Genomic DNA, 27,474 nt, shown 5'->3' on the forward strand with positions numbered 1-27,474 from the left:
GGTTCCCCACAGCTACCCAACAGGAGTTTTCTTTCCTAATTTTTCCACTGTAATTAGAACAGTGGTTTGCGATAGTGAAAGTCCTCCATTTGTGTGTGTGTGTGGAATGACTGAGGAAACAGATACCAAAGAAACTATGATTTTTAAATTGTGTAGCAGTATTAAAAATTTGTCTTTGGAGGTCTAGGGGCATAAGCTTACAAAAATAAGACTGACTTGCTATGGTTTGCCGTGACTACTGTACCCTAAATCTCATAAAGGAACGAGGCTCCAGTTTCATCTCTTAATTAAAACTGAGCATCGCTACTTACGTCATCCTTTTCACAGTGCTTTCACACTCCCTCTCTTTACTGTCCCACATTGACCCCGCCAAGTAGGATCACTCCTTTCAATGAGTGTGAAGCCCAGCGCTTTGCTGAGCCCTGTAAGGTGAAGTGACTTGCTGGGTTTACACAGGCTGATAACAGCGGAATCAGTATTAGAAATTGGGATTAGAGCTTGGTTGCTATGAAAGATGCATCTAGGGAGTGCTTTTATTGACTTTAAGGCAGGGGACTCAGAGAGAAAATACCTGGGCCCCATCCTACAGAGAAGAACCTGAGCAGGAAAGAAACTGGGGGAGGGGAGAGAGTTGATGCCACTGTGCCTTGCCATCTTTATCTCCTGATTCCTTGATGCCTGTGCTATCCACCAGGAAGAAATATAAAAATGCTTGCACTATGCAATGATATATTTCAGTTCAAATGCACTCAAAATCATGAATCCTGATGAACACCTCAACCCAAAACTTTAGGTTAGGTGTGGCGGGAAACAAGGTAGATGAGTGGGGTATTCTTTGCTATCCAGGGCCTCAGTATTGAACAGAGCTGGCAGGTAATTATATTCACAAAAAACATATCATAAGGGCAAGCATTTTACATATGTTCATATACGAATTTACTTATTCAGTAAATATATACTGAGTGCCCACTATATTCTGGGCAATGTTATAGGTATTCAAGATACAGGAGTGAAAAGGCAGTTTGTGTTCTCTTAAAAATCTTTTATTTATTTGAAATGTAGGCACACACATACACACACAAACTCAGAGAGAGAGAGAGAGAGATTTTTCCAACTTCTGGTTCACACCCTAGATGCCTGTAACAGCCACGTCTGGGCCAGGCTGAAGCCAAGAGGCACAAACTCAATCCAGGTCTCCCATGTAGCTAGTAGGGACTCAAGTACTTGAGCCATCACCTGATGCTTCTCAGGGTGTGCATTAGCAGGAAGTTGGAATGGAGAGTGGAGCAAAGACTAGAACCCAGGCACTCTGATATGGGATGCAGGCATCCCAGCCAGCAGCTTAATCTACTGTGCCTTTCCCTAAATTTGTGTTCTTGAGGTGCCTCCATTTTATTGAAGAAGACAGACAGGCAATTAAATTAATAAACAAGGCAATTTCAGATAGCTATATGTGCAATAAAACATGCTTTCTTGCCATTAAAATAGTACTTAGAGAAGTATCTATAGCATGAAAATACTAGACAAAAGAAAGGTCTAATTAATGATATTAGTTTCCATCTAGAAAAAAAGACAAATTAAATCAAAATTTAAGTGAAAGAAGTAAAATAATAAAGATTAAAGTAGGATTAAGATGGTGGAGTAGGGAGGGAGCTTACTGCTCTAGTCTAGGAGAAGATAGTTTTTAAAAAGTGGAGACAGTGCTGTTTCAGAGAGGAGTTAGGGAGAAAACAGCAGAGGAAACTCCATGTAAATCAGAGGGACACTGTGGACCTATGTGGAGGGTGTAGAGGTGCACAACTCAGGACCCCAGCAGCTGAGAGCCTCTGCACCAGCTTTAGAGAGTGAGGTGAGACCACACTACAGCATCCTAAGCCAGTGGCAATAAAACTGCAGGAAGAGCCTGGAGGGAATTTGGCTTGGAGCCCTGAAGGGATAGTGTACCTGCCAAACTAGAGGAGAAAAAGGGTGGGGTATGTTTCTCTCTCCCCAATCACTCTGCAACGACATCCTGTAACAAGCCAATAGACAGCGTGTGCCATTTTTGACATACATAACAGCTGTGTCAGCTGCATGCCCAAAAAACCAGCTGAGCAGAGATAGCTGACTCTGGTGGGGAGAACTGACAGCAGGCTGGGTGGTCGTGATTGTGGAAGGCTTGTGTGCTGGGACTGTGAAAACAGTGAGGCTGTGTGGGAGTGCTCAAGGTGTGGCTGAGACTTTGGGCAGTCACTGTGGGAAGCTCCACACACTCAGGGCTCCCTGGTTCTCTGGTGAGAGACATTGCTGTGGAATCTGTGCTTACACCTGGGACTGTACAGATTCTTTGTGTGGTTCTTGTGGCAGCACAGATGAATACTATACCTACTGAGGGGAGCTCCAGGTACTGGTCTCCTTTGAGGAGAGGAGGTGAGCTGAGTCTACACCAACAAAACAGAAAAAATATTCTCTCTGATTAAAAGAAAAGAGAGATTTACCACGTCCAATCTGGGTGTCACCTTGGACACTCCCTTCACCCTGGAGCACTGAACAGAGCCCCCTGGCCACACCCACTCTACATGTCTCTAGGTATTCACTGGAAAAGTAGACACTTCACTAATCCACAGAGCTATAGTCCAAAGATAAAAGCCACCACAGGGAAAAAAACAAAGATGACACCAACAAGTATCTGCACAAATGCCACATAATAAATGTACCAACTCAAGAAACAAGAATAAAGAAGACAATATGATGTTGCCAAAAGAACACAACACTTCAATACTGGAGTATGAAGATGATGAGATGGAAGAAAAACAAGAAATTGAATTCAAAAAATTGATCATAGGATTACTTAGAAGTAATCAGAAGCAAACTCATGAACTAATGAAATCTGTACATGACATGACAGAAAATTTCTCCCATGAAATTGAGATCTTAAAGAGAAATCAAAATGAAATCTTGGAAATGAAGAATTCAATAGAACAAATAAGAAATGCAGGGGAAAGCCTTAACAACAGAATCAGTGAAGCAGAAGAAAGAATATCTGACTTAGAAGACAAATTGCAGGAAATTATACAGGCAGACCAAAAACAACAAGAAGAAATTAGAAAAAACCCTACTGGGAATCTACAGGATATTATCAAGTGACCCAACATATGGGTTATAGGAGTTCCTGAAGGCATGGAAAGAAAGAAAAGATTAGAAGGCCTTTTTAGTGAAATAATAGTAGAAAACTTCCCTAATTTGGAGAAAGAAAGAGACTTCCAAGTACAGACACATGAAAAAATGCCCAGGATCACTAGCTGTCATGGAAGCACAAATCAAAACCACAAATGAGGCTTCCTCTCACCCCAGTTAGAATGGCTCTCATACAGAAATCAACCAACAACAAACGCTGGGGAAGATGTGGAGAAAAAGGTACCCTAATCCACTGTTGGTGGGAATGTAAACTGATACAGCCACTATAGAAGACAGTATGGAGATCTATCAGAAATCTGAATATAGACCTGTCATATGACCCAGCCATCCCATCCTGGGAATTTAGAAAAGGAAATGAAACCAGAATATAAAAGAGTTATCTGCACCCCCAGGTTTATTTCAGTTCAATTTACAACAGCTAAGATATGAAATCAACCCAAATGCCCACCAGCTGAAGACTGGATAAAGAAACTATGGGATATGTACACCATGCAATACTACACAGTGGTAAAAAAAATAAAAAATGAAATACTGTCATCCTGTCATTTGCAGCAAAATGGATAAATCTGGAAAGCATCAAACTTAGTGAAATAAACTGGTCCCTTGTCTTTACTGTTGGGGAACAGTTTTTTTTTCTTTTTTTTTTGTGCAAATTTTTGAACCCTTTACATAGTATAAGAGTTGGTATATATTCCTAAAGTTGTACTTAAGAAATGCATGAAGTCTGTATTCATTAAATAAAAGGTTTCTTTGGGAAAAAAATAACAAGAACCCAACAGTTGTTATCACTCCTCAAGTGAAAATGAAAAGACCACTGGAGTATCCTACATGTTTTAATGTCTCAAAAAATAAACATCAAACTCTATCATCAACTTAGGCCAAAAGCTCTTAGGGTCCTTGGTTTAATTTAAGTGGAAGGTTCTTGAGAAAACCCCCAAGGATTAGCTACAGCTGTGATTGGCCCCGGCCCTGCTCTGACTTCATAGGACCAACTGTAATATCATCCAAATTCACGCAAGTCTCTGCTGGACTGCCATTTTTCCATTTCTTGCTATGACTTCATAGTGTTGGTATGCTTTTTGATTGCTTCTTGTTCTATTTTTTTTTTATTATTTTTCCCATTTTGTTTTAATTTTTCCCCACCCTTTTTTTTTTTTTTGCCCATTTTGTCTCTTTTTTGCAGTTTTTTTTTTCTTTTTTGGCTTCCCCCACCTTTAGTTAGGCAGTACTGCTAGATGTCATAGTGTTAGTGTAATAATTTCATGGGGTGTTTTTTTTTTCTGGTTTTTGTTTTCAGTTTTGCCTAGATAGTACTTAGCCTTGCCACTGTGTGTTACTAGCATGGTTCATGTAGCTAGTGTTGTACCATAGTGAGATCAGCAGGTAGTCTTCATGTTGTCCCTTTATTTTCTTGGGTATTGTAGTGAAGGGTAGCTAAGTAGTTAGTGTTTGTGGGCAGCTTTGGCAGAGTATTTCTGGCCCACCAGGTGTCCAGCCAAAAGCGGGTGGCCGTAGTGCTGTTCCAAGAAGATGCAAGTGACCTCTTTGACACCAGGTGGGTGAAGAGAGAAGCCAGCATCATGCAGCTCCTGGGGCACCATTCTTGATCTGCTGGAGGTGTGTTGTGAGGGCCCTCGCCATTGCCTGGTGTTGGAGCTGGCGGAAGGGGCGACCTCTATCAGCACGTGATGGGCCAGGGCGGCCTGCAGAAGCCCAAAGCCATGGCCGTGTTCGACCAGATCTTGGTGGCTGTGGGCCACTGCCATGCACAGTGTGTGATGCACAGGGACCTCAAGCTGGGGAACCTACTGCTGGACTTGGACCTGAATGTCAACTTGGCAGACTCGACTCAGCTGCCAACTGGCTGAGGGCGCACTGGTGAGCGGTTTCTGTGGGACCCCAGAGTACAGCGCCCAGCAGGTTTTCCCCGGAGGCCTAAGACGCTTATGCAGCAGACATCTGGAGTTTGGGTGTGATCCTCTTCCCCTGATGGCGGGGGCCATGCCCTTCAGCAGGAGGGAACTGGCAGAGCTGTGGGACTGCATCCAACGGGGGTGCTAGAAGCAGCCTTTGTGGCCAGCCCGGTCCTGGAGGAGCTTCTGAGCTTGCAGCTCATTCTGGACCCCTACGAGAGGCCTACGGAGGAACTGGCTCGGCGACACTGGTGGTTCCACCCCCTACAAGAAGAAGCCGAGGACAAGGACGTGACCTTAGTGTGTTCTCTGGGGGTTCCCGAGGACCTGGAGGCCCAGGAGTATCTGGCAGGCCTGGGTCTGCTGCCTGATGCTGGAGCTGCGATACCTTCTGGCTCTGGCCACCCCAGAGCCCCTGAAATGGGACTTGCGGAGCCTGGAGCAGGTGCAGCCCTGTGGGCAGAGCGCGCGTCCGGCAGTGGCCTCCCAACATAAACTCGAGGTTGTGTGGGGCACGCCTGCATATGTGGCCTCGAGGGAGGATTGGCAGGAGGATCGTCAGGTTCCTCCTGCGGGCCTGCTGCATCCTGCCAGCCCCAGCCAGCGGCCCCAGCCCCCGCAGCCGAACAGTGGTCCCCTGGTAGCCTCCCTCAGGGTGCGTCAAGAATAGGGGTCCGCCAGCTGAGCTGCCTGAGGGCTTTCATTTGCTTGAGACTTTTGTGTGCTGCTCATAAATAAAAATCATAACTGTATGCAAATAAATAAGTAAATAAAAAAAAATCAAAGGAAAAAAAAACCTTGAAACCTTCATAATGTTTTAGTGGCCCCAGTTTTAGATCATCTGCATAATCTTTTCAAAAATCTCTATTAAAAAGTGACTCTCGTAGAAAAGAGAAAAAAAATAAAAATAAATGAAACAAAAGTCAGATAAACAATATAGAAATCCAATGAAACTGTTTCTTTGAGAAAAAAGAAATGGAAAAGCTTCTAGCCATATCATACTTTTCAGGACCAAGAGAGGCCATAAATTACCAATATCAGAAATGAAAGGGGATGACATAAGTATAGATTTCACAGATTAACAATTTAATATAAGGATGTATGAATGACTTGGTGCCAATAAAATCAACTTAAATGGACAAAATTCCTGAAAGACAAAAATTATCAAAGGTCATTAAAGAAGAAATAGGCGGAGTAGCCACACATCTATTAAGGAAACTGAACCTATGATCTAAAAGCTCCATGGGAGACAGGCCTGGCAGTTAAGATGCTGTTTGGGACAACTGCATCCCATATCTTAGTGCCTGGGTTCCAGTCCCAGCTGTCTCTGATTCCGGCTTCCTGCCAATGCACACCCTGGGAGAGAACAGGAAATAGCTCAAGTGGCTGAGTCCCTGCCAGCCTGGATTGGGTTCCCAGCTCCCAGCTTGAACCTGGCCCAGTCCTGGCCATGGTGGGCATTTAGGAAGTGAACCTGTGGATAGGTGATCTCTCTGCCTCTGCCTCTCAAATAAATATAAATTCATAAATAAAATTTTAAAACCTCCTGGGAAAGAAATTTCCAGATCTGGATGGTTTCCTTGGTGAACTCAACTAACAGTAAGATTAATTGTAATTTACACAATCTCTTCTAGAAAACACAAGTGGAAACATTTATCAACTCATTTGTAAGTCTAGTGTTACCCCAGTATCCAAACCAAAGATATTAAAAATAGAGAACTACATATCAATATGCAAAATGAACATAGATGCAAAACTAAATTTTTAAGCAAATTCAATTAAACAAGATATCATTATGACCCAGTAGTAACTGTCCTGGGATGCAAGTTTCATTTAATATTAAAAAGTTAATACAGGGGCCAGTGCTGTGGCATAGCGAGTAAAAACGCGGCCTGCAGTGCCAGCATCCCATATGGGCGCCGGTTCAAGTCCCGGCTGCTCAACTTCCTATCCAGCTCTCTGCTATGGCCTGGAAAAGCAGTAGAAGATGGCCGAAGTCCTTGTGCCCCTGGACCTCTGTGGGAGACCTGGAAGAAGCTCCTGGCTCCTGGCTTCGGATCAGCACAACTCCGGCCGCTGTGGCCAACTGGGGAGTGAACCAGTGGATGGAAGACCCCCCCCCCCCCCGCCGCCTTTCCTTCTCTCTCTGTGTAACTCTGACTTTCAAGTAAAATAAATATCTTTTAAAAAATACATATAATTCACCATATTAATAAATAAAAAACTATCATCTTAACATATAAAATTATGTGACAAAACCAAAGTATTTCTGAGAAGAAAGAATTTCTTCAACTTGAAAAAGCCCATCTATGAAAATGCACAGCTAACATTATACTTACTGGGTGAAATACTGGATGTTTTCCCCCTTAGATCAGAAACAAGGCAAGGATCATCTGCTCTCACTGCTACTATTCCACATTTTAATGGAGGTGCTATCCAGTGCAGTCAGGTTAGGACCTCCTGCAAGGGAAAGAAATACAAGGCATTAGGGGTGCAGGTATGAACCGGTGCTGCCACTGGCTCTGCTAATGCCATCACTACTTCAGGAGACTGTGCGAGTTCCAGTCCCTGACTCCTGGAGAGTTGTCAGTGCAGGAAAGAAAACAGAGCCTCAGTGCCCTGGGTGGGTGGGGGGAGGCTTCCACAGAGAGTGGGCACATTTGGGTGATGCGTGGTAGATGATTTTTATGAAAACTCTGCCAATAGCTGATCCGAGACTGGGTGTACACCTCAGGAGTAACAGAGACGATATCCAGGAATAATACAGTGATGAAGGGGTTGCAGCGTTTGAGCAATGAACTCCTGCTCCCTTTTGATAGGAAGACAGTTACTCAGTTTGTGTCCTTGTGATGAGGACGTAACAGAAGAAACAGAGACAGGCGCTGACCAAGTGACACTGAGAATGACAAGGATGACTCAGGAGAGCCTTGTTTTCGTAGTTTGGTAGCATCAACTCAGCCCTTTCAATTCAGGAGGAAAACGGATCCATGCACATCCCCCATCATCACGGTGTGGCTTGTATTTCAACTCAGGCAGCATTTGCAACTTCACCTGCTGGTGCTAATGAAACACAAGGGCTCCTCCGCCCCTTTCTGCTTGATATTTAATTTGGTTCATGCTTCCTAGCATGCTCTGCTGTCTTTGAATACAGGTGCCTCCTAGATGGGAAGAACATCCAAAGCATGTCCTCTCATTTTTTTTTAAAGAGGCGATCCTCACAGCAGAAGCATAGAGAGACTGTCAGATGTAAGTTCTGTATAAATTCAAACTTTCAACTGGATTTATTCATTCTATCAATCATAATTGATCACCTATACTCTTGAGGTCTCCTAGGCCTTTGATCTCTTGTGAAATTTTAATTTCTAGTTAATTTCTATAAAAGAAACACTATTTTTCTCAAAGCCTAGAAATTTAAGGCTTTTTAACTTATCAGAGCTAAAAAGAAATATGATGTGGTTGGTTGATTACATTGAAAACCTGGCAAAAGTGATAGCTTTAATAACTAATGGTGGGGAAGCACTGTGGCGTAGCAGGTAAAGCTGCCGCCTAAAGTTCCGGCATCCCGTATGGGTGCTGGTTTGAGTCCTGGCTGCTGCACCTCTGATCCAGCTCTCTGCTATGGCCTGGGAAGGCAGTAGAAGATGGTCCAAGTCCTTGGGCCCCTGCACCTGCGTGGGAGACCCAGAGGAAGCTCCTGGCTCCTGGCTTCAATCAGCACAGCTCCAGCCATTGTGGCCATCTGGGAAGTGAATTAGGAGATGGAAGACTCTCTCTCTCTCCCTCCCTCTCTCCCTCTTCCTCTCTCTCTCTCTCCCTCCCTCTCCCCCTCTCCTTCTCCCTCTCTGTAATTCTGCCTTTCAAATAAATAAATCCTTAAAAAAAAAGCTAATGCTATGTTTTAGTGATGTTAGCCAATGACACTTTGTGTTGTATAAATTTGCTTAGATGTGGATAGGGAAAAGAGAGACAACAAGATATATCTGAGAAATAGGTAAAAGTTGAGGGTATTGCAAAAAGTTTCTAGAATAGAATTAAACAGTACATTTATTTTGGTGTAAACTGTTTTGAAGTCCATGCATATAAATATATATATATTTTTAAATAGGTATTTTCCATGAGCTTTTGAAGAGCCTTGTGTTAGTTCTGAGTACGTGCTGAGGTAGGAGCTGTGCTGGGTGCCCAGGATGCACAAAGAGAAGCGTGAAAGAAAAGGAAGCCATCGACAGCTGGCTCAGGATCAGACAAGCTTGCCTTGGAGTCCTGGCCTGTTGTTCTGGGATGTAGTGAGGCCATTCTAATTACATTTGCTGCATAACACATTAGCCCAAAACTTGTTATACCGCAACAACTGCTTCATTTGGCCGTGGTTTGTGGGTCAGAATTTCAGGGCGGGCTGAGCCGGAGTCTCCCATGGGGGTGCAGTCAGATGTTGGCTGGGGCTGCGGTCCTCTGAAAGTTCCACTAGGTCAAAGCCGACTTGAGAGCAGGCTGCCTCGATGCATAGCTGGGAGCTCGGTCATGTTCAGGTGGTGCTCCGGCAGGGTGGTCTCTGCAAGGTGGTTGTGTTCCACCAGAGCAAGTGCCCCAATGGGTGGTGGTGATGTGCGGCTTTTTTTTTTTTTAAAGATTTATTTTATTTATCTGAGAGGTCAAGTTACAGTCTCAAGGTGAGACAGAGAAAGGTCTTCCATTCACTGGTTCACTCCCCAAATGGCCCCAATGGCAGGAGCTGAACCAAAGCCAGGAGATAAGAGCTTCTTCTGGGTCTCCCACACAGGTGCAGGGGCCCAAGCACTTGGACCATGTCTTACTGCTTTCCCAGGCCATCAGCAGGGAAGTGGATCAGAAGAGGAGCAGCCAGCATACATATGGGAAGCTGGTGCCTTAGGCGAAGGATTAACCTACTTTGCCACAACGCTGGCCCCAAGTGTGACATTTTATAACTAAGTTTTGGAAGCCACATATGTGTTGATTTTGGCCACATTCTACTGGTCATAGCAGTGATTACCCTATCCAGATTCAAAGGTAGGGGAATTAGACTCTACCCCTTGAGGAGGGAGTGGCAGGAGGATTTGGTGTTACGACTGCAGCCATATTTGGAAAATATCTTGAGAAATTAAGCTCTAAAGCTTGGTTTCCATGAGTGAAAACTGAGACTAATCATACTTAATAAAGGGTTGTGATAACCAAGTGAACCAATGCTTATGAGAGGCTTAGCTCCACGCTGGGAACCCAGCGAGCACTCAGTAGACGTTCGCTGTGAACCCAGAGTCGCGCCCCGCGTGCTGCTTCCTCTGCCTCCCACCATTCAAGCTGAGGATGCAGAACTGGGTGGCGTCTCACGCCGTCTTAGAATCCTAAGTGCCTCTAACCCTCTCTTGCAGTCTCCCAGACAACCTTTTGTCCTCTTTGGGGTGTGACCTCCATGATAATATTAGCAGCTTATTGAGTCCGGGTCATTCCCTGTCTTAGCACTGGGGCCCTGGTTACACTGATCACGCCTTCTCTGTAACTTCAATTGCTCCCTCTAGATTAGTACCTCCACTGGGTCTACCAAATGCTCAAGGCTTTCCTAGTTCACTGATACAAACCATTTATCCACCCACACTTGTCCCTTTATTTTGCTTCCCTGTCCAGCTACTGCTGTCTTCATTACAGATCTCACTGCCTGCATTTCCTATTACTATTTGTCCCTCTCTGTAATCTTTTTTTTTAAGATTTATTTATTTATTTATTTATTTATTTGAAAGTCAGAGTTACAGAGATGCAGAGGCAGAGATAAAGAGATCTTCCATCTGCTGGTTCACTCCCCAGATGGTTGCAACAGCCAGAGCTGGGCCAATCCTGAAGCCAGAAGCTAGGAGCTTCCTCTGGGTCTTCCACATGGGTACAGGGGCCCAAGGACTTGAGCCATCTTCCACTGCTCTCCCAGGCCATAGCAGAGAGCTGGATCAGAGGTGGAGCAGCTGGGACTTCAAAAGGCTACCACATGGGATGCCGGCTCTGCAGGTGGCAGCTTTACTCGCTACCCCACAGCGCTGGCCCCCTCTCTGTGATCTTACCCATCTCTCTATAAAGTGTTCTCGCAAAGGACTGCTGGGGCCCTCCTGAAAGCCAGTGAATTTTGAGGTGGCTGCTTCTACAGAAATGTCTGATCAGCACGTGGTCAAGGCAGACCTTGCAAGACACTGGTGATGACTGCCAACCCCACTGCCTTTCCACCGAGCAGGTACCAGAGACTAAGGTTAATGCCCTATTGTGGGGGCTTTGCCTCTCAAGGGAAGGAGTCATAGGGAATATGTAGAAGAGATTTAAAAAAAAAAACCTGATAGTTCATATCACGGAGTACTATGGGTACAGGCAGAGGTCAGAATGCTGAAAGAGGCCCAATTACTGGGGAGGTTTCCGAAACACACAGCCTGCCTTCTCCCTCTCCCAGCCGTTCATTGTTCCCTGGCAGGTGGAGATGTCTGAAGCCTCTCTCTACATCCTTGAGGCAACTCCCTTCAACCAGTCAGGTTTTCACAGGAGGAAAATGAGCCCTGGAATAGACAAGTGACTTGCTTAAGGTTTCAAACTTGCCAAATGCCAGCATTTCCAACTCGCTTTTTAGGTATGTCTGTGTGTTTAAATTTTAACTTGTTCTTTTAAACTGTTAAATGACTGTTTATAGCAAGTAAAGCAATACAGAGTTCTAGAAGAAAACTTTTTTCTAAAAAAGATTTTTTTTTGAAAGGCAGAGCAAGAGTGAGAGAGAGAGAGCAAGAGAGCGAGAGAGTGAGAGCGATCCTCCATCTGCTGGTTTACTCCCCAGATGGCCACAACAGCAAGGTCTGGACCAGGCTGAAACCAGGAGCCAGGAACTCCATCCTAGTCTCCCACATGAATGGCACAGGCCTAAGTTCCTGGGTCATCTTCTGCTGCCTTCCCAGGCACATCAGCAGGGAGCTGGATCAGAAGAAGTGTAGCCAGAACTCGAACTGGCACTCTGATATGGGATGCCTGTACCGGTATGGCAAGTGGTGGCTTAACTCACTGTAGCACAATGCCAGCCATGAAAATGTTATTTCTTTTTTTAATATTTATTTTTATTTACTTGAAAGAATTAGAGAGAGAGAGAGAGAGAGAGAGAGAGAGAGAGAGGTCTTCCACCCACGGGTTCACTCCCCATGGGTCGCAACGGCCCTAGCTGAGCCAATCCAAAGCCAGGAGCCAGGAGCTTCTTCTAGGTCTCCCACACGAGTGCAAGGGCCCAAGGACTTGGGCCGTCTTCTGATTGCTTTCCCAGGCCATAGCAGAGAGCTGGACTGGAAGGGGAGCAGCCGGGATTGGAACTGGCACCCATATGGGATGCCAGCACTGCAAGCCATGGCTTTACCCGCCATGCCACAGCACCTGCACATCCATTGCAGTACGCACCGAAACCCACCTATCTCAGAAGGGCCCAGTCTTCACGGGATCCAAGTTAAGGACTTTGACTGAGGCAATTTGCCTTCCAATGATTCACAACACAAAACCTCCACTCCTTGTCTCCAAGGGCTGGGCTATCCCTCATCAAATGTCTGACATTTGGATGGGTGAACCTGATATCTGGGAGGAGGAGGAGGCAGGGAAGGGATGGGCTCTAGTCTGAAAGTCATGACTTCAGCTGCTGGTCCTTGGATATATGTTGAACCTTATTTTAATACCACAGCATTTATGAGATGAAGTCCAATGCTAAATTTTTTTTAATAAAGATGCTGGTACTATTTGTTGTTACTGTCAGTTAAAATGCTGTGACAGGTTTTATGGTGCAATGGGTTAAGCCATCTCTTGAGATGCAAGCTGGCTACTGTGGGCACTTGGGGAGAGAACCAGAGGATGGAAGATCTCTGTGTGTTGCTCTGCCTTTCAGATGGAAATAAACATTAAAGAAATGTGAAGCTGGAGGAAAAATTTTTTAAACATTTATTTTTATTTATTTGAAAGTGTTACAGAGAGGTAGAGACAGAGAGAGAGGGGTCTTCCATCTGCTGGTTCACTCCACAAATGGTCTCAATGGCTGCAGCTAAGCTGATCCAAGATCAGGAGCCAGGAGCCTCCTCCAAGTTTCCCACAGGAATGCAGGGGCCCAAGCACTTGGGCCATCTTCTACTGTCCTTCTAGGCCATAGCCGAGAGCTGGATTGGAAGTGGAGTAGCTGGGACTTGAACCAGCACTCATATGGGATGCTGGTGCTTGCAGGCCAGGGTTTAACCTGCTGCGCCACGGTGCTGGTCCCTGAAGGAAAATAAAAAAAAAAAATGCAACAGGGGTCAGTGTTATGGTGTAGTAGGCTAACACAGCCTGTGATGCTGCTATCCCATACAAGTGCTGGTTTGAGTCCTGGCCGCTCCACTCCCAATCCAGCTTCTTGCCATTTTGCCTGGGAAAGCAGTGGAAGATGGCCCAACTCTTTGGACCTCTGTACCCATATGGGAGACCCAGAAGAAGCTCCTGGCTTTTGCCCAGCCTAGCTCTTAACCCCATCTGGGGAGTGAACCCATGGATGGAAGATCTCTTTGTCTTTCCTCTCTCTGTAACTCCACCTTTCAAATAAACAAATGAATAAATATTCTTTAAAAATGCAGCAGAAAATTCTGAAGGGTTTCTTGGCAGCTGGAAGGCACACTGGCCTTGGAAATTAATTTGAACCAGGCCTGAGTCCTCACCCAAGTTATGCTGCGGCCAAGCTCCTTGAGTACTCTGTGCTTCCACGCAACGGACACACTCACTTTGAAGGGTTCTTACGAAACAAAAGTGGAGAATGCATGTCAAGTCCACTGCAAGGGCTCACCAACACATGCTCTAATTTAGCACCATTTTGTCTTGATTTTTAATAAAAAAAAAAAAAAACAAAACTCACAGCTTTCCTAAGTCCAGCTATATTGCTTCAAAGGCAAGGAAACAAACAAAAAAACAAAACAAAGAAAAAAGGTCAAAAGTGTTTGACGCTCTGCATTTTGCACATGGGTCATCCCACTTTAAAGGAGATCCCTCTGAAGTAAGAATTTATGTATTCAGGGGCCAGTGCTGTGGCACAGCATGTTAAACACACGGCCTGCAGCACCAGCATCCCATAAGGGCACCAGTTCCAGTCCCAGCTGCTCTACTTCCGAACCAGCAAATGCAAATACACCTGGGGAAGCAGCAGAGATGGCCCAATTCCTTGGGACCCTGCACCCCTGTGGGAGACCTGGATGACGCTCCTGGCTCTGGCCTGGCCCAGTCCCAGTCGCTGTGGCCATTTGGGGACTGAAACAGTGGATGGAAGATCTCTATCTCTGTTCCTTGTTCTCTCTCTGTAACTCTGCCTTTCAAATAAATAAATAAATAAATCCTTATGAAAAAATAATTTAGGTGCTCAGTGCTTTCCACCCAAGTTGGTAAACTTCTGATTCCTGGTGTCAGAAACCCAAGTACAAACAGCTTAAACATAAACAGGAATTAGTCTTCTGGAAAATTTGGAAGGGGCCCCAGCAAAACTCAGAACAGAACGGATGACCTGGCCTTCACTACGGACCCGATAAGGCATCCCTGCCACTCCGCTTTGCTTTCCATCGCTTTCTCACTGAGTACTGGATTTCTCTACACTGAGAAAACCAGCTGCCCCAAATTGCTAGGCTTTTCTTCTTACAGCTTCAGCCACTGGTGTGAAGACTAAGATTTGAGTCTTAATCCTAAATCCAGGGTTGGCCCCAGTGTGGGTTACAGGCCCATTCCTCGAATCACGTACTTCACTGTAGGCAATGGGTCTTAGAAGAACATGGCAACTTCTGGAGAACAGGATGGATGGAAGTAGGGGTAGATAGGGTGTCACCAGCTCAGGAGAGGGAGTGACAAACAAAACAGTAGCAGCCCATTGTTCTCTAGTTCTCTCCCTCAGGCTTCTTTCAAATGGCAAATCTGTTTTATCTCAAGATCTGCAAAACATTAGAGACCCTTTGAAATCTGGGCAGAAGAGCTTCAACTTTTGAAAAGCCAGTTCCCTCTTGGGGTCGCATTGTGGTATAGCAGATAAAGCTTTCTCCTGCAATGCAAGCATCCCTTATGGATGTCAGTTCATGTCCTGGCTGCTCCACTTCTGATCCAGCTCCCTGCCAATGCAACTGGGAAAGCAGTAGAAGATGGCCCAAGTCCTTGGGCCCCTGCATCCACAAGGGAGATCCAGAAGAAGCTTCTGGCTTTCGCCTGGCCCAGCCCTGTCCATTGTGGCCATCTGGGTAGTGAACCAGAGGATGGAAGCTCTCTCTGTGTAACTCTTTCAAAATAAATATATTTTAAAAAGCCAGTTCTTATGTGAATACTCAGAAGACAGAACATGAAAATATATGTACAACCAGGAAAGCCTACGCATGCTATTGAGGTTGCTGGGGACGGGCTACACTAACTGTTGAGTACAATTCCAGTTCATTGTGGATCCTGAATTTTATTTCCATTTCCTCTCCTTCCTTATAACAGAACTCAGTTTGCTGGGAGAAAATGAGGTGCATATATTTGCAGGTGCTAGCTCATAAATGTGTTGTGTTGCAAAGATCCACCTGTATTTTAGGAGACAGCATTGCATGGAGGTGCACTCTTCCCGAACTTATCACTTGCTTCTCATCCTTATGATTTCTGCCACACCCGAGTAGTGCTTACACTATTAATTACTCACATTTCTTTTCTAAACTTAAATATCCACTTGATCTTAGCAGTTTTTCTTTGATACGCTAGTTATATTTCCCTTAGCGGACGACCAGAGCTACATAATTTAGAAGATGTTAAGTGTTTACCACTTACAGGTGCCTTATATACCTCATCACTCTGGGAAACACTGCTACAGTAGAAAATCAAGGGCATCCAATGCCTCACCTGTGCAAGAAATTTTCATCTGAATCAAACACATTCCCCTTAAAACTCGGTTGGATAGGAAAAAAATATGTGTACCTTCAGTCTTAGGAAACACACTTAAGAGAGATTTTATTATGTCTCCTTTGACTTATAAAAGGAGCAGACATTTCTCCAATAGGGTTTTGTCTTGTTTGCCACAAACCTGATTTTTTTTACACAAATAATACACAATTCATTTTTTTTCACATAAAAGCCTAAAATTTTGACCATCACCTGTCCATTCCCTATTAGGGTTGATCCAAGCTATGAATTCGTGCTGTAGATTTCCAGACTTCTTTGTATCTGGCCACTGCAATCTCTGTTCTGTTTAATGGTCACCGATCTCCTTAAATGTCTTGAGTCAATAGATCCCCCTCTCTCCATCCAGGGCTGCTTGTTGGAGTACACCTTCAAAGCTCACGGGGTTTACAGTTCTGCCGTAGCTTTCACTTCCTTTTTTACAAGTGCTCAGAAGCTACATGAGAGACCCTGGGTCTTCACGTTGCCCTGAGCCCTGCACCTGCAACTGCACCCGCACCTGCACCCAGCCTTCCATATCCCCGGGACTATGTCAGAAGCTTTAAAAAGCCCCTACAGACACCTAGTTTTCCAGAACTCCCTTGAAGTTTCAGGCCAGGTTCTTGTTGTCCCACCTGGCATTGCAGAGTAGGTGGCTTGTGGTGTTAAACAGCTGCACTGGACATTCGGTTTTTCTCATAGACCTGACATTAAGAAAAGACAACACCCGGCGCACAGGGCCTTTTCCAGGGAACTGTGTGACACATTACATAGGGGACGATGCTCTGGGGAGGAGACGTTCTGAGGACTCCAAACCCTGTACTCTACCCGTGACTTCAGAGCTGCTGGTTTTCAAGACCCCTGTGCACCTGGGGAAGCCAAGAATGAAGATTGGGGCAAGACGTCACAAAAACCCTGCTGTGCTTCCCAAGGTGGAGCTTGTTGCAAACCTTTGGTAAATTTCTAGAGTTCTGAGAAAGTTGATTTGGCCACTTCTTGATTGAGTTTTGTTGCTTTCACAAATAAATAGATTTAACGAGGTCCTCCATCATTGAGGATGCCTTGACTTGTATTTACTCTTAAAAAAAAAAAAACAAAAAACAAAAAACAAAAAAACCCAACTTATTTGAAAGGTAAAGTTACAGAGAGGAGGGGAGGGCAGGGAGAAACAGATCTTCCATCACTGGTTTACTCCAAGGCTGGGCCAGTCTGATGCCAGGAGCTTCTTCTGGATCTCTTGTGGGTGCAAGGGTCCTAGCAATTTGGTCATCTTCCACTGCTTTCCCAGGCCATCAGCAGAGCTGGATTGGAAGTGGAGCAGCCAGGACTCAAACTGGCGCCCATATGGGATGCCAGTGCTTTACCTGCTATGTCACAGCGCCAGTCCCCAGGCTTACTTCTGGTGGAGACATGGTCACAAGGAGATGGACTTCTATTAGAAGAACAACATCATCCACAGCCATGCCGGGATGTAGTGAGAAGGGTGGCCAACTGCAGAGCAAATGCCCTAAGGAATAAGGGCAGGCAGTGCTCATTTATTCATTTCTGTTGCTGTTCTCCAATCTACAACAAAACCTAGAGTTGCCAGGTCCTCCAAGTATCAACAGAATCTGAATTCCAGTGTTTTGTGTGGAGTTCCCACATGTTTTAAACCTACCATATGGCATTAAATGTTAACACACCCATGGTAAAAGGTGGGGTGGGGGCAAGTCTATGGAACACACACCATTGCTATGCGAACATTTCCCTACCAAATCAGTTCAACTCAAGAAACCTTTTACAGCCTCTGGTCAGCACCAATGTCTTAGATGCTGCAGAGTTAAAGTGAGACTTGTCATCCCCAAAAGCTTCCTCCAAGCTTTTGACATATTTGTAAGCCTAGCAGTTGACCTGGTAATTTTGTTTTTTAATTTGTAACTTGTAATAAAGGGTACCTGTAGCACAGATATAACTGTTAGTTTTAATAGAACAAGGCAGGATAACCTGATTGATAGGTATGAAATGGTCACTTTACAGTCCCTTTGTGTTTATTTTTAGGGAAAACACACACACGGTGACTGGGGGTCAAGGAAGGGGCAGAAGGTGCAAGCTGCAAAAAGCCTTTTGGGCAAGGAGTCAGAGAACCAACTTCCAACCAGAATGAAAAGCAATGGAGGTGGAATCCCATGGATGCCTTCTTGGTTTATTCACTTCTAGAAGCTTCCAGGGAAAGGATGCATATTTGTGGGATCTTGCGTATCTCCAAGTGTCTTAATGATACTTCACACTTGCCTGACGGTGGGCAGGTGGGAAATCTAGTTCTTTCAAAATTATGAAGTCATTGTTCTTAGTGTTGACATTCAGCTTCTATTGTTGCTACTGAGACGTCTAAAGCCACCCTTGCCTTCTAATTCTCCCATGCGACCATCTTTTCTACATTTTGCAGAGCTTCTCTTTGAAATATCAAGATGGAATGTTCTTGTGGAAGCCCTGTTTCCATACACTGTTCTGGGTGCCCTTAAATTCTGCCAACTCATGTTTGATGGTTTCCTCCCCTTCATTTTCTTTGTTCTTTCTGGAGTTCCTATTGGATATCTTATTCCTGCTCTGATCTTAATTCTCCTTTGTTCTGCTTTATTTTGGGGGTTATTTGCAGCTTCCAACCCTTCTACAAAAATTTTTTTAAAGATTTTTTCACTACCTGAAAGTCAGAGTTACATAGAGAGAGGTGAGGCAGAGAGAGAGAAATGCCCTCCATCCACTGGTTCACTCCCCAGCTGGCTGCAACCAGCCACAGCTGCACCAATCCGAAGCCAGGAGCCAGGAGCCAGGAGCCTCCTCCAGGTCTCCCATGTGGGCACAGGGGCCCAAGGGCTTGGGCCACAGCAGAGAGCTGGATGGGAAGTGGGGCAGCCAGGACTCGAACCGGTGCCCACATGGGATGCCGGCACCGCAGGCGGCAGCTTCACCCACTACACCACAGTGCCGGCCCCTACTGCAATTTTTAAGAACATTTTCTGATTCTTCAAGGGTTCTTTTTCAACCATTTTTATCCTCATTCTAAAGATGCCTTCTTTTTTCTCATCTCTCAAGGGTAACAGCTTTTTGAAGTTTCTTCTTTCCAAAGTTGCGGGTTCTTCCAAGTTGTTGGCTTTGGTGTTTCGTTCATGTCAGAAGCTCTCACCAGAGGGCAGGTAGCCTTGGTTAAAGAAAGAGGGACTGCACTGTGACAGGAGGTTGGTGACCCAAGAGTTTCACTTCAGCGCAGTGTTTCTTGGCTGCACGATGGAATCACAAGGGAGCTTTCCAGAACACTGGCAGTCTAATGCTAGTCACTTTATTGGCGTAGGGTGTAGGGCTTTTGAAAAGCTCCCTCGATGATATTAATGTACAGCTAGGGTTGCAAAGTATCACTCAAGGCTGCTCTGGCTTAACCATTTCATTGAAGATTTTGAGATCTCTTTTTTTCAGCCTATGAGGCTCCTCAGGTAAGACTCTATCCACAATTCTGCCATATGGCTTGGTTCACTGAATCCTGTTTTTGATATGATACCTTCATTTTCTTTTTTTTTTTTTTTAAAGATTTTTATTTATTTATTTGACAGGTAGAGTTACAGACAGTGAGATAAAGGTCTTCCTTCTGCTGGTTCACCCCCCCAAATGGCTGCAACAGCCAGAGCTATGCCAATCTGAAGCCGGGAGCCAGGTGCTTCTTTTTCTGGTCTCCCATGCGGGTGCAGGGGCCCAAGCACTTGGGCCATCCTCCACTGCCTTCCCGGGCCACAGCAGAGAGCTGGACTGGAAGAGGAGCAACCGGGACTAGAACCTGGTGCCCATATGGGATGCTGGCGCCGCAGGAGGAGGATTAACCAAGTGAGCCACGGCGCCGGCCCCAATACCTTCATTTTCAAATGTAGGTAGTGTCTCCCGGTCCTTAGACTTTTATTTAACCTTCTCTTGAAGATAAACTTCTGGGCTTCCACAAAAGTGATGGAGGTAGAGCTGTTCAGCTGGAAAAAAAAGCCGGGTAGAGGGAGGGGTTCGTTTTAGGCTCCTGTTCCCCTTGACCACCTCTTCAAAGGACCACGCTGCTGTCAGCTTCCATGCCGTCAGGGTATTATTCTGCATTGAGAACTGAAAAACTGAATCGGTGTTCACTCTCCCCTCCACCAAATTACAATCCAGCTTTCTTCGTTCAGGTTTCTAAAATCCTGGTGCTCCTAAGTTTTCTCCCACCCTTCCGGGAAGTAATGACTTTAAAAAATCCTTTATATTTTTAGAAGGGGGCCAGGAGCAGGCAAAATTTAGCATGTGTTTAATTTGTCATCTTAAAGGACTCCCATTCTTTATACTACAAAGTGAGCACTGAGTTGCAGTTTTGGGGTACATTTTTCTCCCCCAAGAAATAAGAGGAAGTAAGAGATTTCTAGCACAGTACAACCACAATAAGGAAACCATCAGCACGGTAGAAACCCTGTGCTTCACTGCTGTTGTTGCTGTTGCTGCTGTTGCATGTGACCTAGGAGACCAAAACTGTGACTCTGCCACGGGACAGGAAGTATCCAGTGCGCCAGGTGAACAGAGAGGGAGGTGGAGTTTTGGCATAAAGGTAAAACGTGAGCTACGTTATCTATATAGACTGGTAAAGAATTAAACTGGCAGTCCATGGGCCTATCTAGGCCACACTCCCATGTTAGTCAGCCCGTCCAGAGGAATCTGGAGCTTAAGAACCTTTTGAAACATTGCCAGGTGAGACTGTGACTGGCAGTCGTGCAAGACTTCAGCCAGGAGCTGAGTGGCAGCTGCCCCTTTAGATGGCACCATAAGCCTCGTGCCCTGTGCCACCTGCCTGGCCGCTCAAGGCCTCTGAATCTGTGCTCTCCAGGTGAAGGACTTAAGAGCAGCAGCAACAACCACAAAAGCAATCTTACATACGGCAGAAAAACCCTCCTGAAGTCTGAAAGAATTAAAACATTTATTGGGCATAAATATATTACATATACACTACAGATACAGTTAGGTATAACATATAGCATAGTATTTGCAAAATCTATACATTAAAATTGATATGGCAGTTTTAATACAATGTATATGAAATAGTCTAAAATTTACAATACAGGAAAACATATGATTTTTTTTTTTTCTCTCCTAGAGTTGAAAAGCTTGGAATGTATGTCCAACAGTGAGGTAAAACATTTCGTCTTTCAATTTGAAGAATTGTGCAAGGATAACATTCAAACACATTCAATTAGGGCACTTTTCAATTTGGACATGAATGAATATTGAATTACTGTAGCCAACAAAACAAGGTTAGAAAAATGCCAACATTTCAAGTTGATAAGAACAAGGCAGGTAATATGAAAAAAATCTTTTAATAAAAGTTTTCTTCTTAAACAGTTTGAGGACACAGGGCAGTTTGCTTCACATGGCTGGAATTTCTTATGCCAGGAATAAGTCTGACATACGGAGAGGAGTCAGAGCATCGGAAAGCCACTCACTCACTCCTACACATTGCAAAAGGGCAGAGATATGGCTGGTACAACACTTTATTTTACTGTTCACGTGTAATGGCAATATATACGGTTACATATCCATATCACATATACATATTTGTGATAGAAAACAGTGCCACAGGCAGCAATAATTTTATGGCGGAAGGGATTATAAATGAATACCAAATAGGGGAGACCAGTAAAACAAAGTGCTGTCAGCTTGTATTTCACACACTTCAGCTTTCTGGTGGTCAGTTACAATGAAAGTCTCAAAAAGATCATATGTTCATCATAAATTTGGCCTAAAGCATTATTTCCTTTAAAAATACTCAACCAATTCAGAGAATTTCTTCATAGCAGCAGTGCTGAAGTGTTTCAAAATAGAGACCCTTTTTTTCCCCTGCAAAAAGGGTTTTGTATTCAGTTGTTTTTACTGCTTAAGAAAAAAAAAAAAAGCCTTCTGCCTAAAACACCTGCATGAAAATAGTCTTAGAAAATGCAGGTGCAATGTCCTAGTGGGTCACATCACACAGTTAAATAGAGGGGTGAGATTTGGAAGGCCAGAACTTGGCAAAAATATATTTATATTGATGTCATCAGTTTGCAAGGCTAATTAAACTGTTATATTCAATAACAAAATACAGAGATCTCTAGAACTTACTACATCAATAGAGGCACACAGAATAATTCATTGATCTTAGCATTCTTTCAAGAGATGATTATGGTTTTCTGGGTACATGTAAACGTTTCAATCACCGATAATGGATTTTTTTTTTTTTTTGGCATTTAATGCACTAGATGCTCTTATCTTTTAAAAATGTAAGAAAAGTGTCAGAAGATTAATAATACTACGGATGTTGCCAAAGAACAAGACTGACCTAAAATTACAAAAGTATAAAACACAAAAAAAATTAACATGCTACAAGGGAAAATTAGTACATAAGTACATTTAAAAATTTTTACAATAAATAAAGATTGCACTGTAATTGGCATTTAAAGTACTGTATGCAGAATATAGTATAAATAAACCAAAAACAAAATAATGTTGGTTTCCCCATGACTTTGGTATGGGAATTTCATAAGCTAGTACAGGATACTGCATCTTAGACAACATAGACCAAGCACAAAATAGCTATGATCATGGAAAAAAAAAAACCAAAAAACAAAAAACCAAGTAGCAAAAATATACAGAAACAGAAGCAAGGGGATACACTGTGTCTGCTGCACCCTTTTGGAATATATTTGCACCTCCAACTCTTAAATGTCCCTGAGGTACTCGAACATTATGGACTTTATATAAATAATCCAATGACTTTGGGTTAAAATTGATTATCTCATGACTCAAAATAAACATGCAAGAGTAACACTTTGCACTCCAATAGCACCTGTTGATTGAAGATCTCAAAGCACTTACAAACATTAGAATCCCCATTTTACTTTATTTTATTTCTCATGCATGGGAAAACTGAGGCACAGAGAGGTAAAGTGACGTGTTCAGGTCACGCAGCAAGTTAGTGACAGATCCAGGGAGAGAATCTCGGCTCCTTGACCCCCAACCACCCTGTGCTTACTGCCAAATACCAGTCCCTCTCCACACAGCCAGAGCAGCCCCGCAGAGCTGCAACTACAGATCCAGATGACTCTCTTTTGGGTTTCATCCATTTTCATCTGCTGTTACATTAGTAGTATGGGCTCCAAATTAAGGTACTGAAATTCAATCACTTCATTGATACCTCAAAGAACAGCCTACAGGCAAATCTCTCGAGAATAATGAGCTGACGCATTAAGAAGACTGCTCACAATTAGTGTAAATCATGGATAATGGGCAGAGGCACTAAACTGTCACCAGTTCTTGTCATATAATTCTGGTCAAACATAACAGCATATAATAACTCTAGTGATTATATTAGAAGTAGTTATATACAAAGACAGACAGACAAGTTAAAGCAGCTTTTAAAATAGCTGAACAAGGAAACAACTAACTATTGCACGATGCCCTTGTAAAGTTACTGCTATGAATGGACGTGGTAAAATCTACAATGCTCCATAATTTATAGGTGCATTCTGATTACTTGATTTCTGATACAGGCAGCTCATAGTGTTAAAATCATAAGAAATACAGATCATTAAAACATTTTAGATTAAAGTACACATTTTGATTTAAATGAGCTAAACAGAGTTAAATAACTGGGTGACAATATGTTGTTTCAGCCTTATCTGAGTGAACACATCTTCTGTATGTTGTTGTGTGGCAATACTCTGACAACACTGGAATCCTAGCCCTGTAACTACACACACTGTGATTTATTCATGGTTACAGATATAGATGGTCAAGACATAAGAAGTGATTTGTGAATATAAATTACTAAACTGTAACGTAAAAGAAAAAGAAAAAGAAAAAAACAAAAAAAAAAAACAAAAAAAAAAAACAACCGAAGGCTTGCAAAAGACATCAGTGAAAACAAAATGAAGGCAGATCTGAAAATTTAAAAGAAAACATATGAAAGCTAGCTTTTGGTATCTGGTTTGCTTTTCTTCTTTTTTCTCTTTTTTTTTTCTTTTTTTCTTTTTTTTTTTTTTTTTAAAAATCCAGTTTAACCTCTTCCTAGTTTTGTATTTCAAAAAGGTGCACCAAAACACTGACATTGTTTTTCCTAGCTAAATCTGTAAAACAAGAGAAGTATATAAATCAAAGAAAAAAAGGGCTTAAAAAGGGGAGTATCTGAATAAATGTGTGTATTAAAATGTGTAGCATTAATGAAATTCATACCTCTAGTTTTGTTGGGCTTGTTTACTTCATTAAGAAGTACTGTAATATAAAGGCAAATAAAATGGATAAAGTTGCAAAGCCAAGAACAATGAGGGCTGCAAACTGTTCATCAGTAGGCATCATGCTCTTCATTTTGGGGTCATCTAAGCTCCCCATGTCCCCTGTAAGCATGACCTCGTTTCGTTGTAATACAAAAGCTGCAGACGGGCTGAAAGCTCCGCTTAGCTCCTGAGAGGTGTCTAGACAGCGACGGCACGCACACACGCGGAACCTGTAGTCCGTGTTGGTCTGGAGGCCTGAGATTTGGAATGTGGCTTCTTCTCCCTTGTACACCTTCAAGAAAAGGTAAAATCCTAGTTAGCTCGTGTACAACAATGCTGCTTTCTAAAGCCGTCTTACAGCACTGGGGCCTTGTGGATAAAGGCCTGGTTCAAACTCCCTCCAGCACCCCAATAGTCATTACTGAAAAGGTTTTTGTCTGTGTTTCATCCGTCACAAGAGGTTTTCCAGCTCCCTGTGAAAGAAACGCAACATCCAGTGACTGACTATGACAGATGAGACCAGACACTAAGAATGTAGCTGATGTCGTCACGGTTCGGGCTGTACATCAGAAGATGCTTCAACACAGTTTTCCGTTTTGGGTTCCCAGCGAAAAGTTAACATTTTAAAATGGAAACAATTAAAACCCATCAATTGTGCAAATGAGAAAAGGCAAGGTTTTCAGCCGGATGTTTTGACGATACACCACCTAACAGTGCCCCCACTGACAACAGGCCCTTAGTCCATACTCCACCGGGGCCCAGTCTCCCGTGGTCTCCCAGCTTCCGTCCCTTGGCTGAAAGTTTCCTTGCCTTATTTCTCTGGTTGCAAATTAACTTCTCACTAAAATTAGCTCAACGAATTGAAGGAGAGCTGCAGCAGGTCACACCCCTGAACACAAGACTCCTGAGGTCATTATCTCCCTGACAGATGACATCCTAGATGCTCGATTTTTGTCTTAAGAGAGTTCTTTTCCAGGAAGCCCAGGCCTGGAGAAAAACTCTCACCTGCACGGAACCCCCTGGATTGACTGGAACCCACTCTGACATCATCAGAACTCCCTAGAGAAGGCAGTGTCGCTGACCACCTGAAGGAGGGCCATGGGCACTAGAGACCACAGGACATCGGGACATGAGCGGAACACATACCTCCCCCCAATAACTTCAAACTCTAAGAACCCCTAACCACTTAGGGAGCCTGAGAATTACCTGTCAGCCGCCTGGCTCCTTGCTGCGCACTTTGCAACAAACACCTACTTTCTTCCACTGCCCTGGCATCCGTAATTGGCTTGCTGTGCACTGGGGAAGGAACCCCAGTGCTTCATTGTTTTAGGGATGTTCTATAGTGACACCATTACGATACATCACACTGCACCCCACAAGAGGCAAACACTGACTTCTAATCCGGCGATTCGTTTTCCCTATTCTAGAAACTCATATAAACAGAATCACACAGCGCCTACTCTTTTGTGCGTATGAGTGATGAGTGCTATTATTCCCCTGTATGACTATACCTTTTCATTTTCTTTGATGGGCATTTGGGTAGTTTGAGGTTTGGAGGTTTTATGTAATAAGAATAATATGCACATTTCTATACAAATCCTTGAGGACTTATTTTTAAATGTTCACTTATTTGAAAGGCAGACAGGGAGACAGATCTCCCATCCACTGCTTCACCCCCTAAATGCCTGCAACAGCTGGGGTTGGGCCAGAAATTTCATCCAGGTCTCCCACAGGAAGCGCAGGGACTCACATATTTCAGCCCTCACTTGCCACCTCCCAGTGTGCACATAAGCAAGAAGTTGGAATCAGGAGCAGAGCTGGGTCTTTGACTCTGGCATTTCGACATGGGATCAGGGCCTGAATAAAGGCGTCTCAACTACTGCACCAAACACCAGCCCCAAGACTTACATTTCTATTTTTCTTGGGCAAATACCTACGACTCATGGATCGAAGGGTAGGTCCACATTTAACTTCCTGAGAAAGACTGTGTCACTTTGCACTCCCACCAGCAAAGTAGGAGAGCCCCAGCTGCCCCACATGCTCAAAACATTTATTACTATCAGTCTTAGTTGGTGTGACCAATACCTCATTTTCATTTCCCTAATGTCTAATAATGTTGTACAGCTTTTATTGTCCTTACTGGTCATTCAAATACCAACTGTGTGAAGAGATATGTGTCTCACTTGTTTTTTTGATTTGACTTTTATCATTAATTTGTAAGGGTTCTTTATATAATCTGGATATATCCTGACAGATGTATAAATTCAATTTCAAACACTCTCTGGCTGTTGAGTTACTGGGAATCTACAAATGTCTCCGTGTTTTTCTAAAGCCTGGTGTGAAAACTTCTACCAGGAAACGGGGCACTCTAGCAGCAAACACAAGCACGCTGGCCATGTAGGTAGTGTTAGGCAAGGTGAAAGACTGCAGGTTAGAAAAGCGACTGGACTTCCAGTGTTCAGCTGGTATTTAGCCATTTTCTTAAGATATTCCTTCGTAGTTTTCAGATTTTACAAATAGACTTCAAGTGTCTTATTTATTGGACTACCGCTTAGTGACTCAGCCCCCAGAAAACCAATTCTGTTTGCTTTTTATTCTCTTCTGGACTCATCACTGCTTTTGCTATTGCCTTTGTGAGGTTCTAAGCATGTTCCTCCTGGCGACTTACTCTGCTTCTTTACAAACTCTGACATGTGCCTTAGCAACCAGAATGATACACAGGGCAGGGCTGTAGCAGGGAGAAGGGAAGAGCTGTGAGAAAGCCTGTGGGGTAGCCACAGGCTGTTCCTTTCTCACTGCTCACTGTCCCAAGGATGAGCCTAAATGAAGGTTTTAAGAAGTCTGTTGTCATGGAGACTTTCCCAACCCAAACACAGCCAGCTATTCCAGAGTTTAGACTATATCTCAACGGAACAGACTCTCCCCAAGTTACTTCCAAACATGTGGGAGGTTTCAGGAAAACAATGGTGTAAATATATTTTTTCTTTAAAGAGATCTTTTAGTTGTCAATGTTTAGTGCTTCCTTTAGTTTTTTTTTTTTTTTAAGATTTTGTTTATTTAAAGGCAGAGTTACAGAGAGAGATTGTCCATCCATGGGTTCACTCCCAGATGGCTACAATGGCTAGGGCTGGACCAGGAGCTTCACCCCCATCTTCCACATGGGTGCAGGGGCCCAAGTACTTGGGCATCCTCTG

General features: G+C 43.8%; 1 protein-coding gene across 3 annotated transcripts in view; it reads right to left on the reverse strand.

Moving 5' to 3' along the window:
- Positions 1–20,933: 20,933 nt before the first annotated feature.
- Positions 20,934–27,474, reverse strand: part of FNDC3B (fibronectin type III domain containing 3B) — a 356,988-nt gene continuing 350,447 nt past the window's right edge. For all 3 annotated transcript variants that reach the window (XM_062211816.1, XM_062211803.1, XM_062211809.1), the window contains one exon: positions 20,934–24,572. In XM_062211816.1, coding sequence (XP_062067800.1) covers positions 24,261–24,572 — 312 coding nt within the window. In that variant the 3' untranslated portion in view covers positions 20,934–24,260. The remainder of the gene's footprint in view (positions 24,573–27,474) is intronic.

The sequence above is a fragment of the Lepus europaeus genome, chromosome 2, assembly GCF_033115175.1.
Source record: "Lepus europaeus isolate LE1 chromosome 2, mLepTim1.pri, whole genome shotgun sequence".
Lineage (NCBI taxonomy): Eukaryota > Metazoa > Chordata > Mammalia > Lagomorpha > Leporidae > Lepus > Lepus europaeus.